Source organism: Phaseolus vulgaris, chromosome 6 (genome assembly GCF_051622355.1).
Source record: "Phaseolus vulgaris cultivar YP4 chromosome 6, ASM5162235v1, whole genome shotgun sequence".
NCBI lineage: Eukaryota > Viridiplantae > Streptophyta > Magnoliopsida > Fabales > Fabaceae > Phaseolus > Phaseolus vulgaris.
The window spans coordinates 29,188,027-29,204,637 of NC_143503.1; the positions used below are offsets into that span (position 1 = coordinate 29,188,027).

At 34.9% G+C, this 16,611-nt stretch overlaps 1 protein-coding gene across 2 annotated transcripts; it reads left to right on the forward strand.

The window, feature by feature from the left end:
- Positions 1 to 7,391: 7,391 nt before the first annotated feature.
- On the forward strand, positions 7,392 to 15,347 carry LOC137831945 (putative protein phosphatase 2C 42). 2 transcript variants are annotated; one of them, XM_068639860.2, is made up of 5 exons: positions 7,426 to 8,014; positions 8,362 to 8,732; positions 11,987 to 12,058; positions 13,243 to 13,479; positions 14,621 to 15,347. In XM_068639860.2, exons 1-5 carry the CDS (start codon positions 7,726 to 7,728, stop codon positions 14,831 to 14,833), a joined length of 1,182 nt encoding a protein of 393 aa, XP_068495961.2. In that variant the 5' UTR covers positions 7,426 to 7,725; the 3' UTR covers positions 14,834 to 15,347. The 2 variants fall into 2 exon arrangements, with proteins under 2 accessions (XP_068495962.2, XP_068495961.2); XM_068639861.2 differs by lacking the exon at positions 11,987 to 12,058 and having other exon boundaries at positions 7,392 to 8,014.
- The last annotated feature ends 1,264 nt before the right edge of the window (positions 15,348 to 16,611 follow it).

The following is a 16,611-nucleotide window of genomic DNA, read 5'->3' on the forward strand; positions in this document are numbered from 1 at the left end:
TTTTACTTGTTTCGTATGATTATTTTTTTGAAATTAATTTGTCTTAAAGATGTAGTTGGAAATTTTTAGTAATTTCTAATCCAATTCTTTATGTGCTTAGAAGATGGCACGTAGACCACCTACTCCTCCTCCACCAGTAGATATGCCCAACTTAGCTCGGGCAGTAGAGATGATGGCAACAGCCTTGCAACAACAGAGTGCTACTATGGCACAACAGCATTAGGCTGCCCTTCATCAATTAGAAACTACTAGATTAGCGGTTGAAGCATCTCAGCTTCATCAACTACCCCATACTTTTAGTCTGGAGGATTTTCCAAGACACAATCCACCCAAATTTAATGGCAAGGAAAATCCAGATGGAGCAGACCAGTGGGTGAGAGACATCGAAAGAATCTTTGAAGCTACTCAATGCCCTGAAGAGAGAAAGTTATCTTATGCCATCTATATGCTTATTGAAGAAGCTGAGTTTTGGTGGATAGGCATGAAGCAAATGATGGAAGACAAAAGAGAAGATGCCACTTGGGAGAACTTCAAAGTAAGATTCCTGGAGGAGTATTTTTCTGATAGTGTCAGGTATGCAAAAGAAATTGAATTCATGCAGCTGGAACAAGAAAATCTTTCAGTCACAGAATATGCTACTAGGTTCAAACACCTAGCTAGATTCTACACCCAAACCATGACTGAGCTTGGAGATGTAGAAAATTTGAGTTTGGATTGAAGCAAGAACTTAAAGAAGTGGTGATTCCTATGTCCATTAGAGTTTTCCCTGCCCTAGTGGAGAAAGCAAAAGTAGTGGAGAGTTTTAAAAGTAGTAGCAGACTTGCTAAGCCTCAAGTGGGAGGACCTTCTAAAAGCATGCCTAAATATGAAGATAGAAAGAAACCTTATTTCAAACCTCAATCTTATAGCAGTGGAAGACCCAGTTCTCAATCACCACCTAGTTTCAGATGTTTTAGATGCGGTGGGCCACATGTTGTTAGATTTTGCCCTCATCCAGTGTTAAATGTGACATGTGATAGATGTCACAGGTATGGTCATGCAACAAAAGACTGTCGTGTCCAATTGGGAGCTCCAAATTCTGGCGGAGTGCAACAAGTACAACAAAATAGTAATCAAAAACCCAAAGCTGCTGGCAGAGTTTTTGCTATTAGTGGAGTTGAAGCTTCACAGTCTGATAGCCTTGTTAGAGGTATTTGTTCTATCCTTGGAACACAATTATCTGTATTGTTTGATTCTGGGGCAACCCATTCTTTTATATCTTTTGATTGTGCTAAGAAACTTAAGTTGCCAGTCCGAGAATTAGAATTTGAGTTGGTGGTATCTACACCAACAGAAGGTATTATAGTAACTTCTTCCATGTGTGCTGAGTGTCCAGTAATTATAGATGGGCAGAGATACAAGATCAACATGATTTGTATACCTCTAAAAGATTTGGAGGTTATCTTGGGAATGGATTGGTTGTCTGCTAATCATATCCTTATAGATTGTGGTCGGAAGAAGTTAATTTTCCCTAAATTAGAAGGAATGCAGGTTATCTCAGCTCATCAGTTTGAGAGAGAGATACGAGAAGGTGCAGAATGTTTTATGCTCTTGGCTTGTTCTATAGTTACTGATAAAGTACAAAAAGATATGTTTGTAGTTCAGGAGTTTATGGATGTATTTCCTGATGAGATTCCTGGACTTCCACCTAAAAGAGAGATAGAGTTTGCAATAGACTTGATTCCCGGAGCAGGCCCTGTGTCAATTTCTCCATATCGGATGGCACCAGCGGAGTTAGCTAAATTGAAGAAACAACTAGAAGACTTATTGGAGAAGCAATTCATTCGACCTAGTGTTTCTCCATGGGGAGCTCCAGTGCTATTAGTGAAGAAGAAAGATGGTTCGTCACGTCTATGCATAGATTACAGGCAATTAAACAAGTTAACAATAAAGAATAAATATCCTCTTCCTAGAATTGATGACTTGATGGATCAGTTGCATGGGGCAGTTGTCTTTTCTAAGATAGATTTGCGCTCAGGTTATCACCAAATTTCAGTGAAAGCGGAAGATGTTCAGAAGATTGCTTTTAGATCAAGGTATGGTCACTATGAATTTCTGGTTATGCCATTTGGGGTGACTAATGCTCCAGCTATTTTCATGGATTATATGAATCGGATATTCAGACCTTTTCTTGATAAGTTTGTGGTAGTGTTCATAGATGATATTTTGATCTATTCTCGTACAAGGGAAGAACATGCAGAACATCTTAGAACCGTCCTGAGCATTTTGAGAGAAAAACAGTTATATGCTAAACTTTCAAAATGTGACTTCTGGATGTCAGAAATACAATTTTTAGGACATGTCATCTCTGCACAGGGAATATCAGTAGATCCTTCTAAAGTGGAGGTTGTACTTCAGTGGGAACGTCCTAAAACAGTTACTGAAATTAGAAGCTTTGTCGGGTTAGCAGGATATTACAGGAGATTTATAAAAGGTTTTTCTAAAATAGTGGCTCCTTTGACCCAATTGACTAGAAAGGATCATCCTTTTGCATGGACTGAACAATGTGAGAAAAGCTTTGAAGAGTTGAAAAGAAGGTTGACTAATGCTCCTATATTGACAATCCCTGATACCAATCAGTCTTTTGAAGTTTTCTGTGATGCTTCCTATCAGGGATTGGGTTGTGTTCTAATGCAGAATAAGAAAGTTGTTGCCTATGCTTCTCGTCAGTTAAAGGTGCATGAAAGAAATTATCCAACTCATGATCTAGAATTGGCAGCAGTTGTCTTTGCTTTAAAAATATGGAGACATTTTCTTTACGGAGTTAGTTTTAATGTGTTTAGTGATCATAAAAGTTTGAAGTATTTGTTTGATCAAAAGGAGTTAAATATGAGGCAGAGGAGATGGATTGAATTTTTAAAAGACTATGATTTCCAGCTGATATACCATCCTGGGAAGGCAAATGTTGTTGCAGATGCGTTGAGTCGTAAAAAGATACAAATGTCTTCGCTTATGATTAGAGAGTTAGCATTGATTGAAGATTTCAGGAGTATGAATTTGGAGGTTTCCATGTCTTCAAAATTGCATTAGTTGTAATACCCTTGTTATAACTAATGAATTTCTGGAGAAGGTGAAGGAGAAGCAGTTGGAAGATTCAAAATTGAAGAACGTCATGGGCTTATTAAATACTGATAAAGCTAAAGACTTCTCTTTAGGACTGGATGGTATTTTGAGATTCAAAAATAGAATATGCATACCAGAGGATAATGAACTAAAGCAAACAGTGTTATCTGAAGATCATAAAAGCAAACTCAGTTTACACCCAGGGATGACCAAGATGTATCAAGATCTCAAGAAGTCTTATTGGTGGCATGGCATGAAGAATGATGTAGCTAAGTTTGTAGTTGCTTGCTTGACTTGTAAGAAATCAAAGATTGAACATCAACGGCCTGGAGGCATGTTAACTCAGTTAGACATTCCAGTGTGGAAGTGGGACAGTATCTCAATGGATTTTGTTACCCACTTACCACGTACTTTGCAGAAGCATGACTCTGTTTGGGTCATAGTGGACAGGATAACAAAGACGGCACACTTCCTACCTATAGACTTGAGAATCTCTATGCGGAAGTTGGCCCAGATTTACATAGATGAAATAGTCAGATTGCATGGTGTACCCTCCAGCATAGTTTCAGATAGAGATCCCAGATTCACCTCCAGATTCTGGCAAACACTTCAAGAAGCTTTGGGAACTAAACTCAGACTTAGTTCAGCATATCATCCTCAGACTGATGGACAATCAGAGAGAACTATCCAGTCCTTAGAGGATTTGCTTAGGACTTGTGTGTTAGATCATTTGGGCAGTTGGGATGAAATTCTACCTTTGGTAGAGTTCACTTACAATAACAGTTACCAAGCTAGCATAGGAATGGCTCCTTTCGAGGCATTATATGGAAGAAAGTGCAGGACACCTCTGTGTTGGTTTCAGGATGGTGAGAGTGTGTTAATTGGACCAGAATTAATACAACAAACCAATGAGAAAATCAAAATGATTCAGGAAAGATTGAAAACATCTCTCAGCAGGCAAAAATCTTATGCAGATCAAAGAAGAAGACCTTTAGAATTCTCTGCGGGTGAACATGTCTTTTTAAGAGTTACACCATTCACTGGTGTAGGAAGAGCACTAAAATCCTAGAAATTGACTTCTAAGTTCATAGGATCTTATCAAATTCTCAGGAGAATAGGCCCTGTGGCTTACGAAATTGCTTTGCCTCCTCCTTTAGCTAACATTCACAATATTTTCCATGTATCTCAGCTAAGAAAGTATGTACCCAATCCTAGCCACATTCTAGAGTCTGATTTTATCCAGGTGAAAGAAAATCTGTCATTTGAAGTGAGATCAATCAGAATTTTAGATTCACAAGTGAAACAACTTCGTGGAAGAAGTATTCCCATGGTGAAAGTATTGTGGGATCTCATATCTGGAGATTCCACTTGGGAAATTGAAGAGGAGATACGAGCATCATACCTTAACCTCTTTCTTGGTAAGTTCATTTTCGAGGACGAAAATTTTTGTAGTTGGAGATAATGTAACAGCGCTTTTTAAAAAAAAAGCAGCAGCCCCGTCACACACATTCTTTCTTTCTCTCTCTCCCTCCATATGCTTTTCTCTCCCTCTCTCCTAATTTTCTCTCCCAAACTTCATCTTTTTTAGAATCTGATCATACCACGCTGTAGCAGAGGAGTTAAGGAACATTTCTACCCGATCAGATTTTCAAACAGAGTAAGTTCATTTTTACTCTAAATATCCTTTGTTCTATGTTTTTCCTTAGGATTTAGTCATCAATCTTGGTGGGGTCAGTTGAGAAGTTTAATCCTCTCAACTTATTATATTATATACTGAAATTTTGTTCTGTTTGGATAATTTGCATTAGGCCCGTAAATCTTGAAGCTTATCCAAACGGTGGGGAATAAAATTCTAAAAGTTGCTTGAAAAGCAAGCAATTGAGGTAAGGGAAGCTAAATTTAATTTTTTAATAGCACCCTAGGATAGAAGATCTGAATGCGGAAGGGACGTGGTCCCAATATTCAATTTTTCTTGCAGGGATGTTGTGTGTTTATATATATTGGGTTGTTTGTTTATATATTATTTAAATTTGTGGAAATATTCGGTTTTGATGATTTAGTATTAAAGTGTTATTTTTTTTATGTCAAATAAACTTTTGAATATTTTGGATCACTTTTTGAATTATATTGTATGACGAAATGGTATGGAATTGAATTCATACATTTGGGATAATGTATGGACTGATGTTCGTTGTGTATTAAATATTGATGTCGGGATAATGTATGGACTGATGTTTGCTGTGTATTAAGTATTGATGCCTATGTGGTAACAGAGATCTCCGAGCTTCACTGATGATCTAAGTCACATAGACTAAGATATCAGGTGGTGAGAAGCTGATGGGGGAGTTCATGCACACCGTGACATATGAGATGCACGGCTTGGGTTGTATTGAACTTACCCTGATCCTTTCTGTTGGATTCGCTGGTAATCTTTGGATCAGGTGTTAGTCTCTGGTAGGACTTACTTAATACGGGTCTTCCGGAAGACGTTGTTTGTTGAATATTCTGGATGTGTAGATCCATGTGAGATCTATGTGATTGTTTTAATGTTGGGAATTGAAGAAGATTGTGTAATTTGAGAAATTGATCATGTAACTTGGTTTTCTCTTTGGATTTAAGTGTGTATATTATAAAATTCTATTTTCAGTAGCTTACCCTTGCTTTTCTTGCTGTGTTTGAACTGCGATGACTGTACTATGTACATGAGCAGATGACCATACAGGTGCAGGAGAACCTTAGAGGTTACAGAGTTTTATTTTGAGCTGTGGATATGTAAATATTTGTATTTCTATAAATCCTAATCATGTATTAGGAATATTTTGAAAAACTGTAAGCTTGTATAGAATTATGTAGAACCGGTATTGTAATAATTATAAGTAAATTATGGGGTGTTACACTCACTCTTATAGTGGGTAGTTCGTCTAAAAGTTACATGAGAAATGATATGTTTGATTTTAATGTGCTTAAGCTTTTTGATATTAATACTGGTAGTGGTAAAGTTTTATCTCCTCTTCTTATTAGATGAAAGTTTTCTTCTTCAGGTTGGGTTAAGTTAAACACTGATGGTGCTGCTAGGGTTCTCTTGGTCTTGCTACTTGTGGTGGTATTTTTCGTGGGAGTATGAAGGAGCATATTGGTGGTTTCTCTATTTTCCTTGATGTTCAGACTGCTTTAGTTGTTAAATTTAATGAAATTATACATGTTATTGAACAAACTCAAAAGATGTGTATATATTCGTTCAAAATATAAAACAAAAACTTTTATTTTAAAAAAAAACTTATATCAACCATCATGCTATTGAGAATTTCAATCATAATAACTTAATAATTTATTAAGACATGTTTGTTAGGCCAACAACCTACCAAAATTATGACCAAGGTTAGGGTGTCATCATATATTATAGGTAATGCACCACATTTATCAAGGGGAGACTGTTAGTATAAAGTGAACGGTTTTATTATAAATTGTTTCCATTATAACATTTATATTTCTTTTTTAATCATTTCTAGATAATTCTCCAAAATTTATTTGATGTATAAAGTTTTTTATTATAAATTGTTTCCATTATAACGTTTATCTTTCTTTAGTAATCATTTCTAGATAATCCTCCGAGTTTTATTTGATGTTTATATCTCTTGTAGGTATTGAATCCAGCACAATTTGAATTTAACATTTTAAAATTTACACCCAGTAGGTTAGAAGTAAAAATAGTCTACTCTGTCTTTGAATAAATAACTAAAGTGACATGATGAAATATAACAATTTTATTTATTATAATATACAATAATCTCAAAGAAAAGAGACGTAAAAAATATTAAAAAAACATAAAAATTATATTAGATAAATAATATTTTATAATATTATTATTTTATTTCCTTTAACTACTATCCTCCCAATTATAGCGACTAATTGATAAGAAAAAAAAAGAGATCATGATAAAGGAGAAAAAAGCTATTGACATTATAAGTAAAAATAAATTAAGGTAGTGAAATAGAAATACACTTGTGATGTTAAACCACTGCACATGAAAAATTGCATTAGAAGGGTGCTATGGTAATATTTGTTAATAATTAATAATATAATTTTTGGTACAAAGATAATATATAATATATGAGCATTTAAACTCACTGAAATAATAAACAGTAGAACTAGTTATTTAAAGAATTGTTCAATATATTTAAATTTGATTGAGAAGATTGAACTCAAAATGAGATGTATATGTGTTTTGAAGTGAGTTGAGGTAGGTGGAAGATGATTGAGGAGATAAGTGAGAAAAGTAAAAGAAAATTATGAAAAGAAATATTGTAAATGGAAGAGGAAAGTGGAAAAAGAAAATGTAAATAAAAGAGACATTGAAAAGAAAAGCACGCAACAAGAAGGGCTTCCCCACACCATCCTCTCCCAACAAGAGAACGAACCAGCCCATTCCTGTTCCTCTACCACCGAACACACGCTTTCCTTCACGTTAACCTGCGCCCCTGCTTATCCTGCGCACCCTCCCTTTTTTTCCCTTCCACACCCTTCTCTTTTCCTCTCTCCTTCTTCAGATTCGGAGCACGCCGCCCCCAGTGGGAAAGGTTCGGGTGTTGGGGGCCTAGGGTTAGGGTTTCTGAGAGATGTGGGATGCTCCAGGCATTGATGAGTCTTATCGCGCGCTGTTGGAAGCCGTTCGGGCTCGGTGACGACGCCAATGCCGGAAGAGAATGCAAGGACGGCCTCCTCTGGTTCCGCGACATCGGAAGGTTCGCCGCCGGCGATTTCTCCATGGCCGTCGTCCAGGCCAACCAGGTTCTCGAGGACCAGAGCCAGATCGAGTCCGGGCCCTTCGGCACCTTCGTCGGTGTCTACGACGGCCACGGCGGCCCTGATTGTTCGCGATATGTTTGCGACAACTTGTTCCGTAATCTCCAAGGTTAGAGATTCAATCTTTCCTTCCCTCTCTCTCTCACTCACTCTTTCTTGTAGCTTCACTTCAATTCTCGATCTTGAGTTTGAACTGTTTTTAGTTATAAGTAATTTCGCTTTTCGTGAATTTTATCTTTGCGTTTAAAAGTAGTTGTGCTTTTCAGTCTTCACGAGAGTCACGAACAGTTGAAAGGTGTGTGCTGGTTATTTGTGTTGGAGCTATGTGTCTCTAGCGGCCTTTTTTTTTAATATTATCACGTGTCTATGTGGAAAGTTGATGATTGTTGTGTGTTTAGATTCTTTTGGAGCCATTGGTATGTTGTTGTTGTCTTAGAAGTGGTGTTTGTGCTGCAGCGATATTGGCCGAGTCACAGAGTGTTGTGACATCTGAGGCCATTCAACAGGCGTTCCGGCGGACTGAGGAGGGGTTCACAGCGCTTGTTACGGAGTTGTGGAACTCCCGGCCGCAAATTGCGACCACTGGAACGTGTTGTTTGGTTGGAGTTATTTGTCGGCAGACGCTGTTTTTGGCGAGTCTTGGAGATTCCCGTGCTGTGTTGGGTAGGAGAGTCGGCAACACTGGTGGGATGGCTGCGATTCAGCTGTCCACGGAGCACAATGCGAATATTGAGGCTGTTAGGCAGGAGCTTAAGGAATTGCACCCGGATGACCCCCAGATTGTTGTCCTCAGACATGGAGTATGGAGAGTTAAGGGCATAATTCAGGTAATTTTTGGAAACCATGCTACATGCTAAATATTAGTTGTTTCAATTCTCTGTTGAGTTTTCTGCTTGAAGTTCTGTGAAGAAGGAACTTGGGTATTGGGTTTTGAAGCAACTGAACCTTTCTCCTTAGGCTTCTAAAGAGAAGAGGCAGGAATAATATGTGTTAACACAATAATACATGCTGCATTAATCTATAGTTTATGAAAATAATATATGTTAACATACTCAAAATAATAAGTAAAGCCAGAGCCCCAGTTGTTCTTGTACTGTGTGTTTTCTTATTTATCTTTACCTTGTATTATTATAGTGATATATATTTGTTTGTGGCTCATTCCTCGTACAATCTATTTTCATTCCCATCTTTTATCTTCTACAACATTGTTGCCAGAAATTCCTCCAAATTGCCTGATGAAAGGAGATTTTTCATTCCAATACATTAACTTTGTTATTGGCGCATAAAAAAATTATACAACTGTTCTTATGTTTTTTTTTTGTTTACTGTGAATCCCACGTTCACCCAAGTTTAATCATATTAACTTGCTAAGACATCGTGGCATACAGCTCCATGAAATAGAAGCAGAGACAGACCTGGGAAGTATAGTTAGTGAAGCTAGGTGTTTGACATTTTATTGAACTGAAGTTTAATTTTCATATATTTTTATCTAAAATTTTACACTATCAATCAATCAGAAATCACTCTTGAAATGACTTTTAAAGTTATTATTACAAAAAATCGACAATCTACTTTCATATATTTCATAAAAAACTTTTACACTGTTAGTGCATTCTAATTAATTTCATTAAGCAATGCCATCGAGTATAAACTGTTTTTGTTCCACCTGAAAGTAGAAATATCCTTTTTGCCCCTATAAAAGATGATTGGGGTAGGAAGAAACGTTATGAAGAAAAGAGTTGAATAGAATATCCTCATAAAGCAACAACCAAGCCAGAAACGTATAAAAGACAATCAAGGAGATCAAGACAAAAAAACTTGCTAAGCTCGTTGTATGTCTTATTATCTGTCAGCATGCTAACTGTTCCAAGTGCTAAACAACAAGAGTAGGCCAGTAAAGGAATCCTGCCATATGAGGTGTGAGATGTGAGAAGAATTTTTAAAGATATGATCAGTACAGTAAATGCAATACAAGAATAATAAGCACCAGAGTAGCGTAAATTTTTTCTTCCATAGTTACCAAATTCCTTGAAAACAGTTGAAGCTTGAATGGAGTAACTCCAAGATGAGCGATTACTCCCAGGATTCCCCAGTAGCATGGAGTAACCTATTTCAGATCCAAGTGTCAATAGGACAAATGCAATAACAATTGAACTTATGAATGGTGAGGCCTAGCTATTGCTACATATAACATATATCAGGCAAAAGTGTTCACTTCTTCCTCTGATTAAGTACACATGATATGATACAGCCACAACCCTGCGTACATGTATTTTATAAAGTCTTGTTCACGTGCGGCTCCTTGAAATGTCTATGCATTATAGGTTTAGTGTCATTAGTTTCATTGTTAAAAGTTCAGAAAGTTAGAGCTTGCAATTATCGATTTGAATGACATTAAAATTGATTGATAAGAAACAAAATAACGGGACAGCTTATACTCACTACAGAGCCTAAGACGCACTAAGAACTAATTCTGATGTCGTAGATTAGTATATGGAAAAACCCAAGAAGAAAATTTCTTGTTCCTATTTTTAGGTCTTGTTTGGATAAACTTTTCTATAAGTTTTCGTAGATCGGAAATATGAATGTAAAATGTATTGAACTTCTCCCATAAGCTAAAATTAACTTGTGCACTTAACATTTACAGAAGCTCTTTAATCTTACTTATCCAGAAGCTGAGACGCATAAGTTGATTGTAGTTTATGAGAGACTCAATTCATTGTTACCTTTTATTTTCTTCTTTTTTAAGCTTTAATGGATAAGTTTATCTAAATGGGGCTTTATTCTAATGACTAAGGATACACTTGTTTGCAACTTAACCTTGATGCATAAATGTATTCTGCTCACCGTGCCTATGTTATATTTTACTTATCTCTTGCCAACCTTAAGACATTTGAGGCAAGTAGCTTAATTTGTGTTTTATATTTATATTGCGGGGTTAATTTATCTTGATTATCATCATGCTTTAACACACACTGTATTGCTCAACTCAACCATTACTTCTGCCATATGGAACTAAATTGTAGGGTCTTTATGCAACTATGGTTTTGCTGGTTTATATGACTAGACATGCATTTAATGTGATTTGGTGCACATATACCAGAATCTTACAATTCGATGCATTTTGACTATCTCTTGATTTGCATTACAAGATGAATTTTAGTGGCTTTGTATCATACAATACATGAATGAATCTATGAAAGTAAGAAGGACTTTCACAGAATTTAAACTTATCCTATTTGATTCATAGTAGACAATAGCGTTCGTTTGCTTTGCTATTGCGCTGGTTCAAAGTGGAGTGGCACCCCTTGGACCAGAAGGTTGTGTCGTGTCATTGTTGGGGTTGAGGCTGTTAAGCGGCCATAATTGCGACAGATCATGCGGTTTCACACAGGTCCATAGACTTGATTTAGGTTTTAACCAAAAGGACTTGAAGAGTAACTTTCTGTTTTAACCTATACCACCCACAATCTTCTCCCCTCTTTTGCAAATCAGCTCTTCCCTCCCACATTCTGCCTCTGAACTTCCTCTCGTGTTCCTGCGTTCTGTCTCTCTTTTTTCCAGCAGCGTTTCCGATGAGGTTTCTAGTGACACTACCAACCTAGCCTCTTCTTGCTGTTTTCCAATTTTGGACATGGTGATATGTTGTTTTGCCGCATTTGCTTTGGACCACTTGGTCATGAAAGTTATCAGAATTTGATTTTAATTCTAGGCTTTTTTTCTTTATTTTTAAGCATATATTAAATACACAATGCAATATAAATCTACTTAAGGATAAAAATAGTGGCCATCCTGCTATAGTGGTTTTAGACTCCGTACCGCTATCTGCTATTGATTACTTTCCACCTCTATTCATCACTCACTCATTGAATGTATGTACTTTATTTAGCTATTTAATCGGTTCGTTTCCATTTTTTTCTAAAATAAAGACTTCTCAAACTAAGGTATTACTAATAGTTTTTTTGTCTGATTTTTTCTTATGTTGTTTTCATCTATTTCTAGTTTTTTTTTTTAAATTTAAACATTAAGAGAGTTTAAATTGTTTACTTTAAAGTAATTTTTTTGTACCTGAATCTTACAGTTCCAAATTGTGATTCACAATTCAAGAAATAGCTGGGCGATTAGTGATTCGAATCTCAATTTGATAATCTTGGTACATCATCTATATGATATATTTAAAGTATTTTGTTTATCGTACCAAGTCTTATTATTCGAAATTACGATGCACGGTCCGAAAAAATAGCTTGGCGATTCACTATTTGAATATGGATTGTTAGGTCTAGTTTATTTTCTCAAGTGTAGTAGCATTGTTAGGTCTAGTTTATTTTCTAATCATTCTTTCAGATCATCTAGGGAAAAAGATCGCAATGGAACTCAAAAAATAGAATTTGTGGGCAGGCTGAGAATAAGGAAAGATTGTATAAGGACCGAGGAATAAGAAAGTATGTGTTTCAGAAAAGGGAAGGAAGTTTGGCTAATAGGCCGGAATTATTTTATGGAAACAATGTTGTCTCCTATGTTTTGCATGAAGGGGTTGGTTATCCCTTTATCATATTTTCCTAGTTTCAAAAAGATTAAAGAAACGTATGAGCAATTTTTTTCATTAAAATAAATTATTATTATTATTATTATTATTATTACTATTATTATATATGAAAAAGAAAGATGTGAGCTGGGGGCAGGGATTGAGGAGTATTTTAAGTTGATTATTTACTAATGTAAAAGAATCGGTACTTTAAAATACTTTTTTAATTCAAGAAATTCCGCTTTTACTCAACTTGCTGTTGTTTTGTGTATACTCCCTCACTTTCTTTTAACTGGTAAGTTTTTTGAAAGACTTTTGTTCTTATTTATCTTTATTTTCAAAGTTCAATTTAATGCAAATTATTTTTTTGTCAATTATATCCTTGCAAACCTGTTTTTAAATTAATTTACTCACTGATCATGAAATAAAAGATGAAAACTTATATACTTCATTACTTTTTTTTTATCAAAAACGAGAAAATATATTGCATTTCTTAGGTATTATATAACCTTACAGGTGGACATTTAAAAAATAATGGAGATAGTATCTATCAAGATTTTTTGTTGGTTAACTTAGTTTTCTGTGTAAAGAAACCTTTTGCATTGTTATCGTATGAGAAAAAGGAATGCAGTATTCACAAACTGTAGATATGTTTTTCTTATTCAATATTCTACTGCATTCCGTTGTTCAATTTTATGATATTAATGGTTTATGTTTTTCCAAATAACTCTTGCAACCATTATCTTATTTTTCCACGTTACTTTCCACTCTTGTATTAATGGCAATGCATACTTCCATGATATTTGGTGCAGGTTTCTAGATCTATAGGTGACGTATATATGAAACATGCGCAGTTTAACCGGGAACCCATTAATGCGAAATTCAGACTCCCCGAACCAATGAACATGCCTTTCTTGTCTGCTAATCCAACTGTTATTTCTCATCCAATCCAACCAAATGATTCCTTCCTTATATTTGCATCAGATGGTTTATGGGAGCACCTGAATAATGATCAAGCAGTGGATATTGTTCACAGCAGTCCACGTGTGGTAAGATTCTTTTTTACCTTGTGATTTTCTTGGTAGTACGTAGTTGTGTACTGGACATAGCTTGGTTCATGGTGCCTTTCTGTCATCTAATACGACTACATAATGCAGGGTTGTATTTGATTTGAACTTGGTTAAACACAATTCGCTTGTTAAAAATAATCTCTAGAAATAGAGCAAATATACACTCTCACTATATCTTTTGTTATTTTAATCAAATACAATTAATTACTTAATCGGTACTCCTTTGCTATTCCTCGAGCTTTGTGATGTGTGGCCCCTAAGGGTGGCTATCAAATAAGTTTTAGTTGGATTATAATATGGATAAAGAAGTTCATTAATCCATTTTGAACCATTAAAATCTTTTTTACAGGAGAATATTCAATTGGTCCACGAAAATAATATATTCGAAAAGCTATATTCTCTAGTTTTAAAATATTTTCTCTTTCCTTATCCTCTTGGCTTATTTTTTTCTCTTCCCTGTTGGGGACCCATAAGAATGATTATACTTGTGGTTGACATAAAACAGTCAAATTAGAAACCAATCATGGTTGACATAAATGTTAGCAGTTTGGAGCCTTAACCAAGCTGTCGAGGAATTCATTCCTGGTGATGCCATTTTGAGTATGAAATAAACCATATTAGGAGAGGATTGGCCATTCTGTGATTTATAATCTTAGGATTGCCCTTAATACATGCTCTCACATTTGGAAAAAGAAAATTAAAATAAAGTAGAAATTTATGAGAAGATCTGCTAACTATGAAAAGAAATAAGTTGGATTACTTTTGATCATTAAAAGGATTTATGTAAAGATATGTTAGATCTAGAAAAATAGTGGATGAATTGTTGATCATTTGGAGGAGTACCAATAAAATAATTGATTGACATGAAACTATTCTTTTAGCTTTTAGTTTTGTCAACGAGTTGCGAAACTCGAGACCTGTCTTGCTAGTACTGAAGGGTAAATGTAGAATATTCAGTAGCATTAAGTTCTAGAAATGCAATTTTGTGATATGGATTTGCATTTTATGTTTCAGAAAGCGGAAATTGAGGGATAACTTTATTAGCCGCTGGTTGTTGATATTGTATTTTAAACTGTGATTTCATTCTCTAACAGTGCTTATAAATTGTGAATGAATGCAGGGTAGTGCGAAGAAACTTATCAAGGCTGCCCTACAAGAAGCGGCAAGAAAACGTGAGATGCGATATTCAGACCTTTATAAGATTGACAAGAAGGTTCGTCGCCATTTTCACGACGATATAACTGTTATTGTTTTATTCTTAAACCACGACCTTATATCCAGAGGCGCAGTTCTAAATTCGCCACTCACAGTTCGATGTGCGCTCGATCACTGACACTCTTATGATTCTAAACACGTACGCTTCTCTTATACGGGTGTTCTGCCAGCTGTGCCAATCCCACAAAATACTCCATTGGCACCTTGCTAGAATATACCATTCATAGTGCTCCTACGTATTCTCTCACTCATACCCAGACAACTTATTCATGCTCCAACTTGTAACACTTGTTAGAATTTTATCCATCAAAACGAAAAGGAAAAAAAAAGGGAAAGAAATCAGAAAGTAACTTTTGATTAGCAATTCGCCAAATCCCTTGTCTAGATTTACGTAATGCTGTTATTGGAAGTGGTGTAAATTTCGTGGACGAGCAAGGTTGTATGAGAGTTGGTGGATAATCCTCAGTCAACATGGTGATTGAATGAATTCAAATATTTTGATCAGAAGTTATGTCAGAGTTTTCTTGTATAATGAAGCATCCTAATGTAATTAGGTTTATGAATCATGATTGAATTGAATTATCTTTTTTGTTAAAAGTTATAAACTATCGAATGATTAGTGATGTTTATAACCTGTATGCATTGGGTTAGTGTCCACGTCAAATTATTTGATAATCTATATCTTTGTGGGGGTAACAAAAAACATTTTTGTATAACCATGGTATTAGTGGGTTAAGGATATGTCTGGCTAGTCAACAAAACTAATAATGTAATAATGGTGTAACGTCTAAAGTTTATAATGATTTATATTTATACTATTGATTTTATCTACGAATTGAAGTTCATTCATTAAAAAATTTAGGGTAAATTTGTTAAAAAATCTTAGTCGAAATTAAGTCATTTAGCAAACTAAATAGTTTACAAAGTATTGATGAAAAGATATCACATTTTGAGACATTGTTACTAGGAATACTTAAATATCGTTTAGATTCATAAATATAATTAACTAGCCTTCAAAAGTACCCTAAATTAGAGTAGTGATTAAATACAAATTTATTCTCGTCCTAAAACAAAATAGAAAGCGTTTAAAATATATATACAATAATTTTTCTCTGACATCATTTTTCTCATACTTCTTTATGTCCCAAGCTTCATTGTTGTTGCCATTCATTATTTTGATCTCAATAGTAATGTCACAATATGTACTATATATATAGCCTCGCATCATTTCAATTAAGGAATATATGACTAATTCACCTAACCTAAAATAGGAGACAAGTTGTTAGTAAAACAAATACAAAGGCAGCGTTGGTTTTTCACCCGAATAGTTATTTAAAATATTTTGTTTTTATGATAATAGTTATATAATTAAATAATTAATACTTTTTAATATGAAGTCTAAATAACTTGATCTGAATTTTTTCCTTGTATGAAAACTGTGAGGAGGAAATTACGCTATAAGTAGGGGATTTCTTGGATTTGGAGAGAAAGGAGAGGTGTTTTTATTAGAATGCATAGAAGATTGTTTTTGTATATATTTTTTGACGCGCTTTCTCATTATTTTCAATAAAATAATCTTTTAGTTTCTTGAAATGTATTCTTAAAACACTAGTTAATAAGAAAAAAAAGTGGGGACAGAAAGAGAACCCAAATTTGAATCTCTCCTTTATTTGAGTTTCAGTAAAGCTAAAAATTTGTAAGAGATATTATATGTACACCTATGAAAACCTTCAATCAGGAAAGATGGTAGAACAAAGATACTTTTTATGAAAAAACAAAAGATACCCTGATTTGAATGTCATATAATATAACAATATTTTCTTTATCACTACAAAAATAGGAAGAGAATTTAAAATTCCTTTCTTTAATTTTTTTTTTCTAAATTCTAACAACCTA

Coding starts and splice junctions, on each gene's coding strand:
- LOC137831945 (XM_068639860.2), top strand. CDS start 7,726: ATGCTCCAGGCATTGATGAGTCTTATCGCGCGCTGTTGGAAGCCGTTC. Junction 8,733..11,986: donor GAGTTAAGGGCATAATTCAG/GTAATTTTTGGA, acceptor TGAATCTTACAG/TTCCAAATTGTGATTCACAA. Junction 12,059..13,242: donor ATCTCAATTTGATAATCTTG/GTACATCATCTA, acceptor TATTTGGTGCAG/GTTTCTAGATCTATAGGTGA.